Source organism: Lissotriton helveticus, chromosome 4_1 (genome assembly GCF_964261635.1).
Source record: "Lissotriton helveticus chromosome 4_1, aLisHel1.1, whole genome shotgun sequence".
NCBI classification, from domain to species: Eukaryota; Metazoa; Chordata; class Amphibia; order Caudata; family Salamandridae; genus Lissotriton; species Lissotriton helveticus.
Genome location: NC_136063.1, coordinates 2,127,199,796 through 2,127,217,116, shown reverse-complemented (window position 1 = coordinate 2,127,217,116; position 17,321 = coordinate 2,127,199,796). Strand labels below are relative to the sequence as shown.

Sequence of the window (17,321 nt, the reverse complement as noted above, 5' to 3'; positions counted from 1 at the left end):
AAGTGACAACCCTACCTCTACACTACACAACAAACTACTCCCACCCCTACACTACTCCAACCCAAAAACACTACCACACTACTACACTACCCACACTACTCCCACCCTTACACTACCCCAAACCACTACTACACTACCCACACTACTCCCACCCTTACACTACCCTAAACCACTACTACGCTACCCACACTACTCCCACCCCTACCCAACCCTAAACCCTAAAACACTACTACGCTACCCACACTACTCCCACCCCTACACTACCCTAAACCCTAAAACACAACTACGCTACCCACACTACTCCCACCCCTACACTACCCTAAAACCTAAAACACTACTACGCTACCCACACTACTCCCACCCCTACACTACCCTAAACCCTAAAACACTACTACGCTACCCCCACTACTCCCACCCCTACACTACCCTAAACCACTACTACACTACCCACACTACTCCCACCCTTACACTACCCCAAACCACTACTACACTACCCACACTACTCCCACCCTTACACTACCCTAAACCACTACTACGCTACCCACACTACTCCCACCCCTACCCAACCCTAAACCCTAAAACACTACTACGCTACCCACACTACTCCCACCCCTACACTACCCTAAACCCTAAAACACAACTACGCTACCCACACTACTCCCACCCCTACACTACCCTAAAACCTAAAACACTACTACGCTACCCACACTACTCCCACCCCTACACTACCCTAAACCCTAAAACACTACTACGCTACCCACACTACTCCCACCCCTACACTACCCTAAACCACTACTACGCTACCCACACTATTCCCACCCCTACACTACCCTAAACCCTAAAACACTACTAAGCTACCCACACTATTCCTACCCACACTATTCCCACCCCTACACTACCCTAAACCCTAAAACACTACTACGCTACCCACGCTACTCCCACCCCTACACTACCCTAAACCCTAAAACACTACTACGCTACCCACACTACTCCCACCCTACACTACCCTAAACCCTAATACACTCCAATAAACAAACACTACAACACTACACTACCCTAAATCACTACACTACTTAAACACTACACTACCCTCCCTAATACACTACACTAAATAAACAACACCACAACACACACTAAAACGTTTTTTAAAAAACACACACAAACATTACCACACTACTTTTAAACTACCCTAAACCCTACATAAGTAAACCCCACCCCATGCACAAACCCCCTTACCTCTCTCCTCTCCAGCGTCGCCGTCGGATCCTGCTTCCTCCTTCCTGCTTGCTTCACGTCGTTGTGAGGAAACAGCCTAAGTTTCATCACAACGACGTGAATAGTCGCCGGCGCCATTACACATTATATCGCATGCGTTGTAAAAGCAAATGCGATGTAATGGTATGTGTGGTTTTACCACGCGTTGTAACATCGCATGCGTTGTAATGCATGCAAAGCAAAAGCAACACGTGGTAAAACCCGCGTTGTAATGGCTATTCCCCGCAAACAGCTCAGTAGAATTAACTGTTTTGAGGTGTGAAGGAGAACACAATTGTAGTCCTCACTGTTCACACAGACGTGCGAACAGCACAGTGTTTGTTCAATAGCAATCATGGACATTTTATATTTAGCATACTCTGGGTGTCCAGTGTTGGAATTGTGTTTCACTAGTGATATTTTATTTAAAGGTGAAATTACAGTGTTCTAGGATGTTCCATCCTTTTTGCAGCCCTGATATCTGTGTGATATTGTTGCTGGTCTTACCATTCACATTATCTCATTTAAGGCAAGGCCTCCCGGTATGACCAAGACACCACAAGACAGTCAAGAAGCCTTGGGAGGATTACTTTTTATTGCACATATTTTAGTACTCTGGGGGCCAATAGCTGGGGTCTTAACATCCTGCTCAAGGAGTCCAGAGAAAGCTGGCTAAAGTGCCAAGAAGTCCTTCTACTCCCACAAGTAATTGAAAAAGACTACTAAGTAAATACACTAAAAGTGCAAAGGGATCCTCCTCGAGCGGGAAATGCTTGATATGAACATTCCAAAGAAGTAAGACACCTCTGTTAATTGCGAGTCACATCATGGTAGATTTCCTTTTCCTCCAAAGCCTGTTCTTGTCTTGGTAGAAAAAAAAACGAAAAACAGACAGATGTTGCCCACCCCTTTCATGGATTCTTGTAGCGCAATGACTGAGGCCGAACCACAAAGAATCAGTACACACTCAAACTTGAGTATGGTATAAAAATGAATGTCTATTTAATAATCTGAGATAAATATATAAATTAGGAATCTCACCATAATACTAAATAAAATGTTCTTCATAAAACATCCCTAACTGATAAGTCTAGAACCGCAGGTACATTTATGTGATGTCTAGTGCAAGACATGAAGTAGCTTCTGAAGATCTGCTGTGGACTGAAAGGTACTAATTTAAATGTCATGACAGGCAGAATGTTTCTCAACCTGTCTCTGCCCCCTTTAATTATGGAGAGTTTATATTATTTTCTCTCCACAGTATTTCTAGGGAGTTGGTGGGGCAACATTCAGCCGAACACAATGCTTATATTTGAAGCATTCAGAGACACAAGTTAATGGAGTACCCAGTTAGTGTAAAAAAACACAATGCTTGAGCAATGCCAATCTGCAGCAAAAAAATTATCTACTAACTGCAGATGGTGCCAATATAGGGCAGCAAAGAAATTGTAAATTCCCCTTCAGAGCACACAGAACAAAAAGCATGTGGCAATGTTTGCGTAGAGAACATATTCTACTTGCTTTTCATCAAATAAAGCAAGAAAGCCACATTCATTTTAAGGACCCATTATGGGTCTGGTTTATAATCACACTAAAAAAGCTCAATAACAGTTGCATTTAACACATGTTGGGACAGATAATATTGTTGGAACACATAAAAGGGTCTAAAACATGCCATAACATTGGCTCTTTCTGATCAAAACAGTAATAGAAACACAAATATGAACATTAGTAACCTAAACAGTTATTAAGGTTTTATTACTTTCACGTTTATTAAATATGAATGTATTTTTGTGTTTTGGGCCAAGATCACCATCCTTTAGTTATCACACACAGCACATCGCCTGCCATCAGTACTGAAGGGTAGATCAGTAGTCATAAACACTACTACAGAATAGCCCACTGTTCCCTATGGAAAAAGAGGTTTACAAACAGGAGTGATTGCATAGGTACAGCTTAAGTCATTACTTTTGGCAGGATCAGAAGTTAGATTCACTTTGTAGAATAAATGTATCTCGTTTGTTTCTTATGTTATACACCAAAAATTCCTTGAATCTTCATGTTGCAGGTGATGCACACTACAGAATTTGTTTTGATTGGTATGCGAGCCATTACAGGGGCGTTTTGGAAACATAAGACAAGCAGAATATAGTTCCAATTATAATTAAATGCTGAGTCAGCTAGAGCTGCTACTGACCTAAGGATAGGAATCAGTTTAAAAGGAGATATGTTGAAATAACGATGAGATCCTCTACTAAATAGGATACATTTCTGCAATGATCATGTTAGTTCTAAGGTCTATCGATATTTGAAGTATTAGGTACCTTAGTGTGATCTACAGCCTTGAAGAAGTAGCTTCAGCAAAACAAGTGCCGGATGCTGTCTCAATACTTTTAATTTGTTGTCTTATGTACTGTAAAAGTATAACGAACTGTGTAATTTTATTAAAATATTAACTATTTAAAAATTTCACTAACGATAAAAAGATACATGGCAACAATAAAAATATTTTTTTAACTCAATTAGCGAATCAAGTTATGCAGTGTCGGTCTGATTCTCTGTGCACAGTTTGGTGCCTTTTAAAATATATACAATTTTTTTATTAAAGATAGATTTCATGATACCTTTATCTCCTGCTGTACCTCTTTGTTGAAAGCAAAACCACCAGATGACTTTATAAGGCAGGCCTTGCAAGGTAAAGTCGGCCATGGGTTTCCTTGTCTGTGACAGCATTGTGGCATAGGGCAGGAGAAGCAATGGCCTTCAACAAGCACTGGGCAAGATCTCCGAGTGCATCAGGAACGTCGATTTTTTGTTTTCCACATTAAATCCCCTACCGTGAGGATTTGTGCATGGAAAACAAAAGCTATCAGCCAGTAGGTACTGCCACCACAGAACAGCGGATCGACTTATTCCCAGTTTCCGCCTAAGCTACTCTCGCCATGTCAGTGAAAGAAATTTTGGTTAGGCAGCTACCTGTAAATGTGGTGGGTGAGCTGTGGGTGGGGTGGTGGTAGTGTTGCCTCTGTCATCCCGGCTGGTAGTCAGCCTATCTGAGGGGCTTAACTAAACTCCTAAGTCTTTACTGATCTCCATGATCATTTAAAGACTCATCAGTTACTCATTCTTGACAAAAAATAAATGTTTTTTCATAAAGCAAAAAAGCATAATTTGCCAGTATTTCACAAATTCCTTTCAAGATCCAAGTCATGTTAAGAGTCGACTTCAAATAGTGATTCATTCTCAACCCATTCTGTGATAAATTATTTTGCTACAGAGTTAAGTGAACCAGTTGGTTACATTTTAAAACTGAATTGAGGGGAATGGGTATTGTTGTGTTTCTTACTTGCAAACAGCACACTGTCTGTGGGCCTGCAGAGCAGTGAACATCACAACGACAGAGTAATTCCTTGGTGGTGCTTTCACCAGACGCCGAAACTTATCTCCATTAATTCGAATAACAGCTCGCTTGCTTGCCCAATCCATCAGCTGTCCAACCTTTTCTGATAATACCATCTGAAACCAAATAAAACATACAGTGTTAAAAACCTGCATATAAAAATGTTACTTGCCATTGACAGAGAGGGTATAAGAACTATCACTTTTTCCAACAACTCATGGGATGCCCTGTATGTGATGGGACTGGAGTGCTTTGCTACTAAATGCCACACATTTGCATGGTTCTGGTTGCACTTATGCCCCTGCTCCCAGTACTTTAACGATTGGCTTCTCCTCCAGTTCTTTTTCTCCCACTGCCCAAAACCTTTATGTTGCGTATGGCTCTTGCTGAAAACCATTATTGTACAGGATAGGTTCAAAACCAACTAACTCCCTCCAGTGGTGTCAGTGAACTGAAAGAACAGGTATAATGTTTCACAGTTCTGATGTTGTAGCAGGAAACACTAGATACAAAGATGATGCTCTGGCGGGCGCTGATCCTCTGCTACTTCTATTCTTTAGAGACCTGAGGGAGCAGGGTTATCACAGGCGGTGCTCTTATGGCACCAACTCCTGAGCTAACGGTCAGCTGCAGGTCTGTACAGACCCGCCCTGACTGGGCAAAGAAGGGCATCTTGGCCAGCAGCTCCCACACAATGGCGGTCAGCTAGTGCCAGCTCTGTCAGAGCGTGGTTTGTGAAGGTTGGGTGAGGCATGGAGAATGGTAAGGGAGCACGGCATAGTGCCAGGTACCGTTTTTTGGATCGAGGAGGAGGATGAGAGGAAGGTCTTTCTGAGGGAGGATGGGATCTCCTAAAAAGTGCTAAGTGATGCCAAGTGTTTTGGAGTGGTCAGGGAAGGATGATTTTTTCCCACGGGTGTTGTGGGAGGGTTGCAGGATACTAGGTATTTTTGTTTTATTAGCTTGCTAGAGGGTAGTAGGGTGGCTGGCAGGACCCCAGGTACTCTTATGGTAGAGCTGATGGAGGTAAGAATACATTTACATGGCTCCTCTACTCTGTGCTGTTGTCCTGAACTGGGTGAGAGTATTCCGAGGGCTATACACAAGAGGGTAGCTAAAAATTACGTGGAGTTTTTTCCCTTCCTTATTTTAAGTGACACCATAGACTATACAAATTTCCACAACATATGGGTACACATTTTATATACTTAGAAATACAATGTTGCACCCGTTAGTCCTTAGGAAGAGTAGTCTAATGAGCAATCCATACCCATAAAAAATTATATTTATTTGGGTGAGCACCGTACATTAAAAGGACATTCAGCCAGAGTAACCTTTTATACCATCCTAGTTAGAGTTTTGTGTTCTGTTGAGTAATGCTGGGTGAGTCTGGTCTGTACCCTTTTCTGTCTATGTCTCATCAACGTTCTCGTGCTGTTGCTTTTTCTGCCACCTAAGATTCAGTACCATCTCCCCCAAGTATGCACTCTCTTCTCTATTGGTGACCTTAAATGAGATTCTTCTTCCAGGGCCCATTCCAATTGATCTTTTCACGGGATGCACCAGCAGGACTCGAGGATGCAGCCAGCACCATTCACAAAACTGTAAATCTTTAACTCAGCATCTACTTTTTGGGTTTCGAAATTATGCTGAATATATGTTTGACTGAGACCCCAAGGATGTTGATTGCTACTGAATGCAATCGTCCATCAACCTCTACCAATAGTCAAGTCAAGTCAAGTCAAGAAGCTTTTATTCGATATGCAAGATATCTTAGAAGTGTACACAAAATACAGTAAATACAAAGATAAAATAGACATTTAAAAAAAAAAAAAAAGTATTTAGATGTACCTTAAAAAGGATAAAAAGACATGTGATGTCGAGATAAATTAGCTAAAAATGAATTAAACCGCAATTGACAATCTCTTGGAGGAGCTTGGCGGGCATCCGAGATGGCCGCGTGAGCACAGCGCTCCCCGGACCCCCGCCGCTCCCGGCATAATATCCTGCATGAATCCTGATTTTTTGCGAGGATTTGTATAGAGGACGTCGGGCTGATCTACCTGGACTTTTCAGAAATTGATTTGGACACCGGGTGCCTGAGTTATGGTGAATTGAACTTCTGGGCTCCGCCCTTGAGGGGCGCCCGGGACTGGGTGAGGTTCGGTGGCCGTCTTGGAGTTGAACAACAACGGCAGGGGGATTGGACTTGTGGGTCCCCCTTTTTAAGTTTCGGTTTCGATTCTGCCTCAGACTGGGACATCGGTGAGAGGGTCGAGCCGGAGCTGGTGCCAGGACGCGCGTCGGCTGTCGGGCCTTGGCTGGACTATTCTCCTCGTTGGCTGCCTCTATCCTAGTGATACCCCTCTTGCGGTCCTTTTGCTCCCGGGGCCTCCATTTCTGGTGCCCGGTCCGTTGACCCTGGTGAATTTCTTTGTGACGCATCTCTAAAATGGCGGGCAGAGGGGACCGGGAGACGCGCAAGACGAAGACACCTCTGCGCAGGGGTCCGGTCCAATCTAATGTTATGGACCGTTATACCCACTCTAAGGGGTCCCCCGGAGCTGCCCTGCCCGGTTCCAGTGCATCTGACCACGTCGTGGATGCGTCGACGGAGCCCTCCTTGCAGGACGTCGTGGGCGCCATTTCTGGCATGAGGGAGTCACTAGGCCAACAGTACGGAACTTTGGCCCACAAACTTGACACGGTGGCAATCGAGTTGAATCTAATTCGAGCCGATCTCTCCAAAACGAACGAAAAGGTGAAGTCGCTGGATATCAAATCATCCAGCCTCACGACGGACGTCTCTGAGATACAGACGGAGATTGGCAATCTCCATAGGGTGAACGATTTCATGACCCGGCGCTTGGAGGATTTTGAGAACAGGGCACGTCGCTGTAATGTTCGCGTGGTTGGTGTGCCGGAGAACCCAGAACCCCACTCGGTTGATCTCCTGGTTGAAGACCTAATCCAGAACCACCTTTCTCCATCTGGCCTTAGTAAATTTTTCACAGTGGAACGTGCACATCGTGTTCCGGGGGGCCAGGGTAAGCCAGGCGCCCCGCCGAGACCCATTGTTGCGAAGCTTTTCAACTATACAGATCGGGACGCTATCCTGCAGGCTTCGCGGGTGAAGGGCCCGGTGGCCTTTGAGAATGCCACGGTGAACTTTTATCCGGACTTTTCCCAACAGGTCCAGAAGCAGCGGATGGGATTTCGTGGTGCCAAGAAGCGTCTTAGGGACATGGGGATGCGTTACGCTATGCTCTTTCCGACCAGGCTGCGGGTTGAGTATAATGACCGCACTTTCTTCTTTGATCGGCCGGATGCTGTGAATGACTGGCTGGACTCCTTGCCTAGCCGACCTCCTGAGACTGAGTCCGAGGCCCACCCGGGCGGTGCTGAAGGTGGTGTAGAGAGCTGAACATTTCGTCTATGCCTGGTGCCTTGTCTTGAGTAACTTCTCCAGGGATGTATGCCTGTGTTCCTCTATTGCTTATATGTTTTATGTATGTTCTTTTTCTCGTCATTGGTCTTGATCAGGGTGGCGGGTGGTACGGAGCCTTTCCTCCTCCGGGGTCTTTGTGTAGAATAGGGGTTCTTGGGCGACAGGCACACTGCAGGTTGGAGTGGCTTTTTAGCTTTTTGCAGGGGTGCAGGGTGGGGGTTGTTTCCTTGTTATTTGGGGGGAGGGTGGTTGGGAAGTTTATTGTTTGTGTGTTCTGTTTTCAAGGCGACTTTATCCTGTGTTTGAAAATGTTTCTGGTGTCATGCTCATTGGTGGGGGGCTTTGGCGTTGTTGGGTGGGATGGGGGGTAGCGGGTTGAGATTTGTTTCGTGGAACGTTAACGGTCTGGGGGATCGTATCAAACGAAGTGTGGTGTTGAAATGTATACGACGTTTATGTCCTGATATTGTTTTCCTGCAGGAGACTCATTTGGTAGGCAATGTTTGTCATGCGATGAATAGGTGGGGCTATCGCCTCGTAGCACATTCGGGGTTTACCTCGGGTTCTAGGGGTGTGGGTATCCTTGTTCGGGCTTCCCTCCCCCTAGCTATTGATGATGTGATTCAGGATGACCGGGGCGATATGCTGTCCTTGTGGGTCGCTATGAAGGTCGTGCCCTCTCCTTATTTACTGTTTATGTACCCCCCGGCCTGCAGACCTCTACCTTTTCAGATTTGGGCCGTGTCTTGTTGGACCTCCCTGATAGTACTCTCTTTCTGGCTGGTGATTTTAATTCGGTGTTCTCCCCCTAGAGATACTCCTGCGGCCCAACAATGGTTGGGTGGATTTTTGGATACCTTTGGCTTGGTGGATTGCTGGAGGCTTCTACATCCTACTCAGCTTCAGTACACCTTTCACTCTGGGGCCCATGGGAGTCTGTCTAGGCTGGATTATTTCCTGATGCCTGCTGCTCAGTCGCCAGCGGTGCGTGAGATTGTACACCTGCCCAGGGGTATCTCTGACCACTCTCTGCTCTGGCTTCGTTTTGAGGTTGGAGTGGAGGCAGTGGGCCGGGTGGCTCCCATCAATCCGTGGTACCTTACCTCCCCCGAGACCCGCAGACTTCTGCTTAAGTCTTTGGACGCGTATTTTCTGGATAACGAGGGGTCTGTGTCCTCGGCTGTGTCCCTATGGGAGGCCTTTAAGACGGTGATTCGTGGGCAGGCCCTCTCCCTTATTGTTGAAGCTAAGAGGGCGAGGAATAGGGAGGTGGTGGACCTTGAGGGAGAGATTTCTACATTGGAGGATGCTTTGGAGTCTGGTGTCACGTCTGCGAAACTCCATGCCCTGGGTCTGAAACAATTTGCCTATAAATCCATGGTCACGGATGCTGCTAGAGTGATGTTTCGGGAGCAGCAGGGTCGTTTGTATGATGTGGGTGACAAAGCGGGTAAATTGCTGGCGTGGCTGGATAAGAAGGAGAGAGCTAATCGTGTGGTGCCGGTGATTCAGTCTTCGAGTGGTGAGAGTGTGACGGACCCGATTGGAATAGTTGACCGTTTTGCTGAGTACTTTCGTGTGGTGTATACCCCTGTGTCTGTGAGAGATGTGGCTGACTCTCGCCTTCTATTGCGTGATATAGCTCTGCCCAGTGTTTCCGATTTGGATCGTGTGGCGTTGGACTCCCCCTTTACGGTTGATGAGATAGCTACTGCCATCCGTTCACTCCGTTCGGGCAAAGCACTGGGCCCGAACGGGTTGCCAATTGAACTGTACAAGTTGCGTCCCGATAGGGTGGCGCCATATCTTCGCGCCATGTTTCTGGAGTCCCGGGAACGGGGTATTCTCCCTTATGATCAGCGACTGGCCACGATAGTTGTCATCCCCAAGGATGGTAAACCGCGAGAACTTTGTTCCTCCTATAGGCCCATATCCCTGCTAAATGTTGAACCCAAGATATTGGCGAAACTCCTGGCGTCCCGCCTCCTGACGGTCGTTAGTGACTTGGTCCATCCAGATCAATCCGGATTTATCCTGCATCGCAACACAGCTCTGAACCTACGTCGTCTTCACGGCGCGATTGCGAGGGCGGGGCTTCTGACGGAGCCGGCCATTTTGGCATCGTTGGATGCCTCAATGGCTTTCGACACTGTGGAGTGGCCTTATCTTTGGGCGGCTCTTGAGAAATTTGGTTTCGGGCCTGAGTTTATTGGTTGGATCAAGTTATTATATGCGGAACCTCTGGCACAGGTGGTGGAAAATGGTAGAGTTTCGGCTCCTTTCACCCTTGGTAGGGGTACCCGTCAGGGATGCCCCTTGTCTCCGTTGCTTTTTGCACTCGCCCTGGAACCATTGGCTGCTTGGCTTCGGTGGGAACCTTCGCTCAAGGGGATTCGCTGGTCTCCGGACTTTGAGGACCGCGTTTCGCTTTACGCGGATGACATTCTTTTGTATCTCACCTCCCCGCGTAAATCTCTGTCTGTTTTATTTGACGTACTTTCTTCCTTTGGTGCCAACTCAGGCCTCGTTATTAACTGGGCCAAGTCCTGCGTGTATGTTCTTTCGGGTGTTTTGCCCCCATTGCCGAGCAGACTTCCTATCCAGGTGGTCCAGTCTGGCTTCAAATATTTGGGGATTTTTATTACGATGGACGCCTCGCTCCGCTTTGAGCGTAATCTCCTCCCCCCGTTGCTTAGATTGCGACTGGACGTGGCACGTTGGCGTAAGCTTCCTTTGTCTCCTCTGGGCAGGGCGGCCCTGTTTAAAATGATGTCCTTGCCGCGGTTTCTTTACGCGCTCCAGAACTTCTATGACGTTATCCCCAAGACCTATTTCCGAGAGATCGAGAGTCTTCAAAGGCAATTGATTTGGGACGGGCGTCCACGTATTGCCCTCGCGAAACTCACCATCCCTTGGTACGACGGGGGCATGGCGCTCCCCGATATCAAGCGATATTACTGGGCGGCCCAGTTGTCTGCTATTAACCACGTGATGTTTTCACCGGGTCGTAATCCTGCATTCGAGATGGATAGACTCCAGCTGCCGGGTGGGGACTTTAATAGAGCGCTTTATTCTCGATCTGCCGGGCGCCATCTCGTGGGCCCGTCCAGGATTGCAGTAACTATGTGGCGAGCGGCGAATGTGAGTTTGGGATGGGAGGATCGATTGACGCTGGCAACGCCGCTTTATGCCTCGGAACGATTGGGCTGTCTCTGGTCTACCAAGGGTTTCGACCGCTGGGATATGATTGGGATTTGTAAGGTGGGTGATGTGTGCTCGAAGGGTAGTGTGAAGTCGTTCCAGGCCCTCCAGGCGGAATATGGTTTGAATGGTAGGGAATTTTTTCGTTATCTGCAGGTCCGGCACGCCCTCGCCTCAGTTTTGATTCCTGATGAGGCCCTGCCTGCGTCTTCCCCCCTCGAAGATCGTGTCCTTGATGGGCACCTGCCTGATAGCACTATTTCCCTGATCTATAAGAAGCTGATCAATAATCGGGCGGACTTATTGGTCCGACTTCGGGAGGCTTGGGTCGGCGATGGGTTGGAACTAGACGATGAAGATTGGCAATCGGCACTCTCCTCTCCCAAGGAGGTAGCCATTCCTGCCCGTCTCCGTTTGGTTCAACTTAAGATCCTTCATCGAGTGTATGTCACTGGTCCGCGTCTGGTGAAGATGGGCTTTTCCTTGGATGGGTTATGTAAGCGTGGTTGTGGTTCGAGTGCTACCTTTTTACACATTCTTTGGGAGTGCCCGGTTGTAGCGGCTTACTGGACTGCTGTGCTTGAGGTGATGACTGATGTGACTGGTGTGGCCCTGCGGCCGGAGCCTCGACGATGTCTGTTGAATGTTTGGGAGCCCACTGACTACTCGGTGGCCCAGACCAGATGGGCTACCTTGGGTTACATGATAGCGAAACGGGATGTTGCCCAACTCTGGGGCGCATCCAGGCCCCCTGAGGTCTCGAAATGGGAGGACAACATGGACTGGTCCATGTTTCGTGAGAAGACTGTTTATGTGGCCAGGGGCAGACACGGGGCGTGGACGAAGATTTGGGGCCAGTGGAATGAATATCGTGGGGATATCTGTACCCCTCCCCCTGTAGGCACTACTGAGGTTGTCCTATCTCCCTAGGCGAGCGTTCCCGGAACCCTTTCATACTGTTTTTTGAATTTCCTATTCTCCCCGCTGCTCTTCCCCCCCCCGACCTTGTTGGAGCCTCCGGGCTCTGGGTATGTTCTCCTGATCGTGAACCATCCCCTCCGTTCTTTGAGCTGACCTTAATTACCGTGCATTCGCCTTTAGTGTTTGTTTTTTCTTTTTGTATAAAATAAAAATTCAAAATGCTCTGTGATATGTTGGGAGTAATGCTTTGTGATGGATTCGTGCCTGACCACGGGTGTACATTCTACTTTATGCCTTGTGCCTTATTATTAGCGGCCAGCCCGTGAGGTTGTAGGCCCATTCTTGTATTTTTCTATGCTTGCTCAAATAAAGGTTTTTGGGGAAAAAAAAAAAAGAGACAATCTCTTGCATCGGATCAGCCAAGACTGCTTTAAAAATTTAGCTACACCACAAACAATGGGGGGGAGAGGTGTCCGTCATTAGGATGCGCAGGGCTACTAGATAGCTTCTCGTGCCCATATTGCGACAAAGGGGTTTAAGCCAAAAACTCCTAGATTTAGCATAGTCGGGACACTCAAACAGGATATGCATAATGGATTCTATCCTGGTGGGACAGCATGCACAAAAAGGAGACGTGTGAGCACATGATTTCCACTTAGACACCAATGCACCGACTGGGAGGGAGCCCACTCTAAATTTAAAATACAATGCTCGATCAAATGGAAGGGTAATAAGGTCCAGATAGGGCTCGTAAACCACAGTATCTTTTACTGTTAAAAAGGCAACGGTGGATTTACAATGTCCAGAGTTTGTAAGTAGCTGGTCCTTAACCCAATTCCAGTATAGTCTTTTCAGGACCTCTTTTGGTGGAGCCGATCTAGACAACCAACAATTCCCCAGTCCCATTTCCTCCAAAAGTTTTTTGGTGTCTCTCAGCCACTTGATTTTTGCCCAACCACCCAAGCTCATTATCTCAGCCAACCCTTCGGCATACGATTTTAACTCTTCGCCCCTCCAGATGCGTGCCCATAAGAGGAGTGGGCGAAGGCGGGCTTGGTCTTTTATGTTCTTACATCCTGTGTCCAACAGCACAGGGACTGTTGGCGTAGTTGGTGGGATGGCGATTAGGGGTTTCAGGAGCTTACTCTCTGCTGATGCCAAGGAGTCCAGACAGCAATGCCCCCACAGTTCAGCCCCATACAACGCTGATGTTACTACCTTAGCCTTGTAGATGTCGATTACTGGGGCAAGCGACCTCCTGGGAGATGCCCGGAATTCCCTCAGGAGGGCACCACCTACTCTCTTATGGTTCAATACCATCTTAGCAGTGTGGGGCGTCCAGTTCATGCTGTCCGTGATCCGAATTCCGAGGTAGTCAAATTCGGATACTTTTTCCAAGGCGACAGAATTGAGAGTGGGGGGGCGGCCCAGTTTCCTTGGGGGATTTAGGACTAGGAACTTAGTTTTGTCCACGTTGATTACTAAGCCTTTTGCACCGCAGAAATCCTGAAAACGAGTTAGCAGCTTCTGCAGGCCTTGCGGAGTCTTTGATATCAGAAGCATGTCATCCGCAAAAAGCAGGGTGGGGATCCTCACTCCTCCGAGACAGGGGGCGTCGGCTGGGTCTTGCTGGAGATATTCCACCACCCCGTTCACATATAGGGAGAAAAGGGTGGGGGCCAAAACACATCCCTGTCTCACACCCCTAGACACTGGGATTTTCTCTGTTAGCTCTCCATTTCTTCCCCAGCGGACCTGAGCAAAGGTATGAGCATGAAGGCTTATAAGGAGGGACAGGATGTAAGGAGGCAATCCCAACCCATGTAGCACCCTCCATAGCTCCTCCTGGGGAACTAGGTCAAAGGCAGTCCTCAGGTCTATAAAAGCCAGGTATAGACTGCCCTTGCCTAGTTCCACCACCTTCCACCCAAGGAGTGCCAACCTAAACGCCTGCTCAATCGTCCCCATTCCTGCCCGGAAGCCCGCCTGAAAGTCTGATAATATTTTATTTTCCTCCACCCAATGAAGGATCCTCCCAAGTATGGCTTTTCCTGCTATCTTTTGGGTGGAGTCTATAAGACTTATGGGGCGGTAGTTTCCCGGGGATTCTCTGCATCCTTTTTTTTATAAATCGGGACCACCACCGCCCCCTTCCAGGAATCGGGCACTGGCCCTCCCATCTACCAATAGTCACTTACCACATCATAGGACCGCGTCATACATAAAAAGGAGGCCACAAACAGTGTACCCTGGACCAATAGAGGTGCACTGTGGATGTAGCCTATTAAGCTTATGTTGTTTCATATATGTGCAGAACAGGTATTATAAATGTGTTATCCTGAATCGGACATTAATACGTACTATTGTACTTTTTATTTTCCTTGGGAGCACACCATCTCCCATTTTTGGAGGGGGTCGGTTCCTGTAGGTCATCCTGCCTTTGCTACTTGACTTTTAGAGGTGTCCTCTTTCTATATGCCTTCTATTCATGTACAATTGCAAGACCAGTCTCCTGCCTAGCTCTATCAAGGTCTTTGGGTAATGAGTCCATATATCCCTGACTGTTTTGGCCGGCCTGGTGTGCTGGAGGAACTGGTACAGCCGGAACCGAATAATTATTATGCTTCTGCAAATTTTATGAAAGAGCCTTTTGAGCATCAGCCCTTCAGTGTGCCACACTCCTTTCCCTCAAAGCATGCGTCACAGCTTACATCTGAAAGGCTATACAGACCAGATTTCTAAGGATCCGACAACAGGGGGTTGGTGAAGAATCCTCCCTACAGCAGCCTCCTAAGTTCGTTTTGTCTGCCACACGATGGATGTGTGATGGCTTGGTCTCTCATTAGTAGCTCTACTAGAGTCTGACCTTCACAGGTACCAGCTACCAAACACTTTTCCCCATAATCATCCTCCTCTGCCTATCTCAATACATGCTGCAACTGAGAGGCTATATAAAAGCTTCAGCTCCTGCATTCCTAGTCAATACTTATCCCAGTCCAGCCTGATTATATCTAAGTTAGCCCTAATCGTTTCCCTGCCCAAACCAAGGATATCAGTGCTTATCTAGTTCTTGAAAGGTTGACCAATATAAGGGACACAGTGAGAACATGCAGACATCGCTGGAGGAAGATTTTGGCAACTGTAATTCTCCTCATAATAGAAAGCGGCAGGACGTTCCAGAACCACACTGAATTAGCCAGATTCTCAAGCACTAAGCACATACGTAGTTGTACTGAATGTGCTACCAGTATCTAAAAAAAAAAAATCTGTCTCCCAGTGACGACCCTAGTCTGGCCGATTATTCACTGCGACGCCCACCATACTCCGCAAAACTTATGTTTTTGTTTGGTGGTCTGCAGACTGGAAACTGCACCAAATTGGTCAGGTTACTGCAGGATTAGCAAAGAGTCATCTGGGGTACAGAAGCATGTCATCCACCTACAATCACAGTGCACGGACAACACCGCCAACCCTGATGCCCAACTGGTATAGGGCCCCCCCGAGTCATTGCCCAAAGCTTCATTTTGAGAGTAACCAGCAGGGGCAACAGTGGGCACCATGTCTGGCTTCCTCTCTATTTTCCATCCCTCTGAGACCAGTCTCTCCAACCTTACCTGAGCCATTGGCTGAGCATAAACCAAGCACACTGAGTCCATGTCATTCGGACCAAAGACAAGGTACCAAACAAGCGCATCAAAGGCTTTCTCTGGGTTAAGCGTGAATAGTGCACAATCTTCTTTCAATTGAGCGGGGGCATGTAGTCGATTACTTATTTTCCTTAGATTCAAGAGGTATCTATACCCAGGTAGAAGTCAGACTGAACCTCATATACAAGTGAGCGTTTCACTCTAAGGAACCTAGTAGCCAGTGCCTTGCTCAGTATTTCAGTGTCTGAATTAGTCATCGACAATGGCCAATTATAGTTGTGGTACAGTGGTGGTTCTCCTTTTTGAGCATCATTACTCTCTCATGTCTGGGAGCTTTCCCTGTGATGTGGCCTCACCATGTACCTTCAGTAATGTCTGACAGCTGACCTGTGTAAGCGTGATTAAAATCTGCCGGCAGGTATCTCCTCTCAGAGCCTTCCCATTTGGCATTCTTTGATTGTTTCAATTATTTGCTTACACTACAATCCTAATTCAAATTTAGTTAGCTTATCCTGTGACAGCACTGGAAGATTAAGCATTCCAAGAAAGGCCTACATCAGGCCTCAAGTGACGTCTGTCGGTTTCCACTTCAAATGAGTCAGGTTTTTCTGCAGTGCCTTTTTATGCTACTTTGAGTTGCAATTATGGTGCCACTAGCTTTTTCAGTCCCAGAATTATGAGGCTTGGTGGCTCTCTTTTCAGGAGCCAGGCCAAAAGTTTCCTTGGTTTGTCCCTGTTGGGACTGAAAAGTCCTCTGCATGGTAAGAGATATGTACTGCCCAACTGTCTGGATCCCTAATGATATTTTTTTCCCCTAGGCGAACATGGATCATGCGTGTGCACCATGACATAGGCCTGTCTCACGGATTGCGGTCTTTTTGGACCACGAGGGTGCCCAAAGTGCTGCCCTCATAGTGGTGGAACGCTACCGCCTTCACCAGGAGTTAAGCAGCATAAGCGTGGTTGTGGCAGCATACCATGTAGTGATCAGTAGTAGTGAACAGGACCTTTTTACCCTGTGTCACTGGAGTAACACAGGGTAAAAAGCTGCTGTGTGCTTAACTCACACCTGGTAGATGTGGAAGGGCATGCATGATGGACAAAGTGCTGAGGGCGTGTGATTTCGCAAGAAGTACACTACACAAGGGGTTAAGTGTGATACAGTGCACATGTGGTAAATGTGTGTATGCTGGCAGTGTGTGTTTTTAAAATAACACTCTAATACAATACAGAAAGGCTGCAGTACTGAACAGGCAGTGCAGATGGAACGTCTTTGCTGCATGTAGTTATTCTTGTGGTGGCATAATACGTGAGGATAACAGTAATGTGCAGTAAGTGTGCTGTGGATGTACCAAGTGCAAGTGTGCCTAAACTGGTACATTACATGGAGGACCCTGGGTTCCATTTTGGTAAGGCCTGGCCTGCCTGGTGGAAAACATGAGGAGAGGAG

The 17,321-nt window shown here is 47.2% G+C and overlaps 1 protein-coding gene across 1 annotated transcript in view; it reads right to left on the bottom strand.

Annotated features, from left to right (window-relative positions):
- Nucleotides 1-17,321, bottom strand: part of MAGT1 (magnesium transporter 1) — a 191,201-nt gene that overhangs the window by 162,356 nt on the left and 11,524 nt on the right. Inside the window, exon 2 of the mRNA XM_078688829.1 lies at nt 4,601-4,770. Coding sequence (XP_078544955.1) covers nt 4,601-4,770 — 170 coding nt within the window. The remainder of the gene's footprint in view (nt 1-4,600; nt 4,771-17,321) is intronic.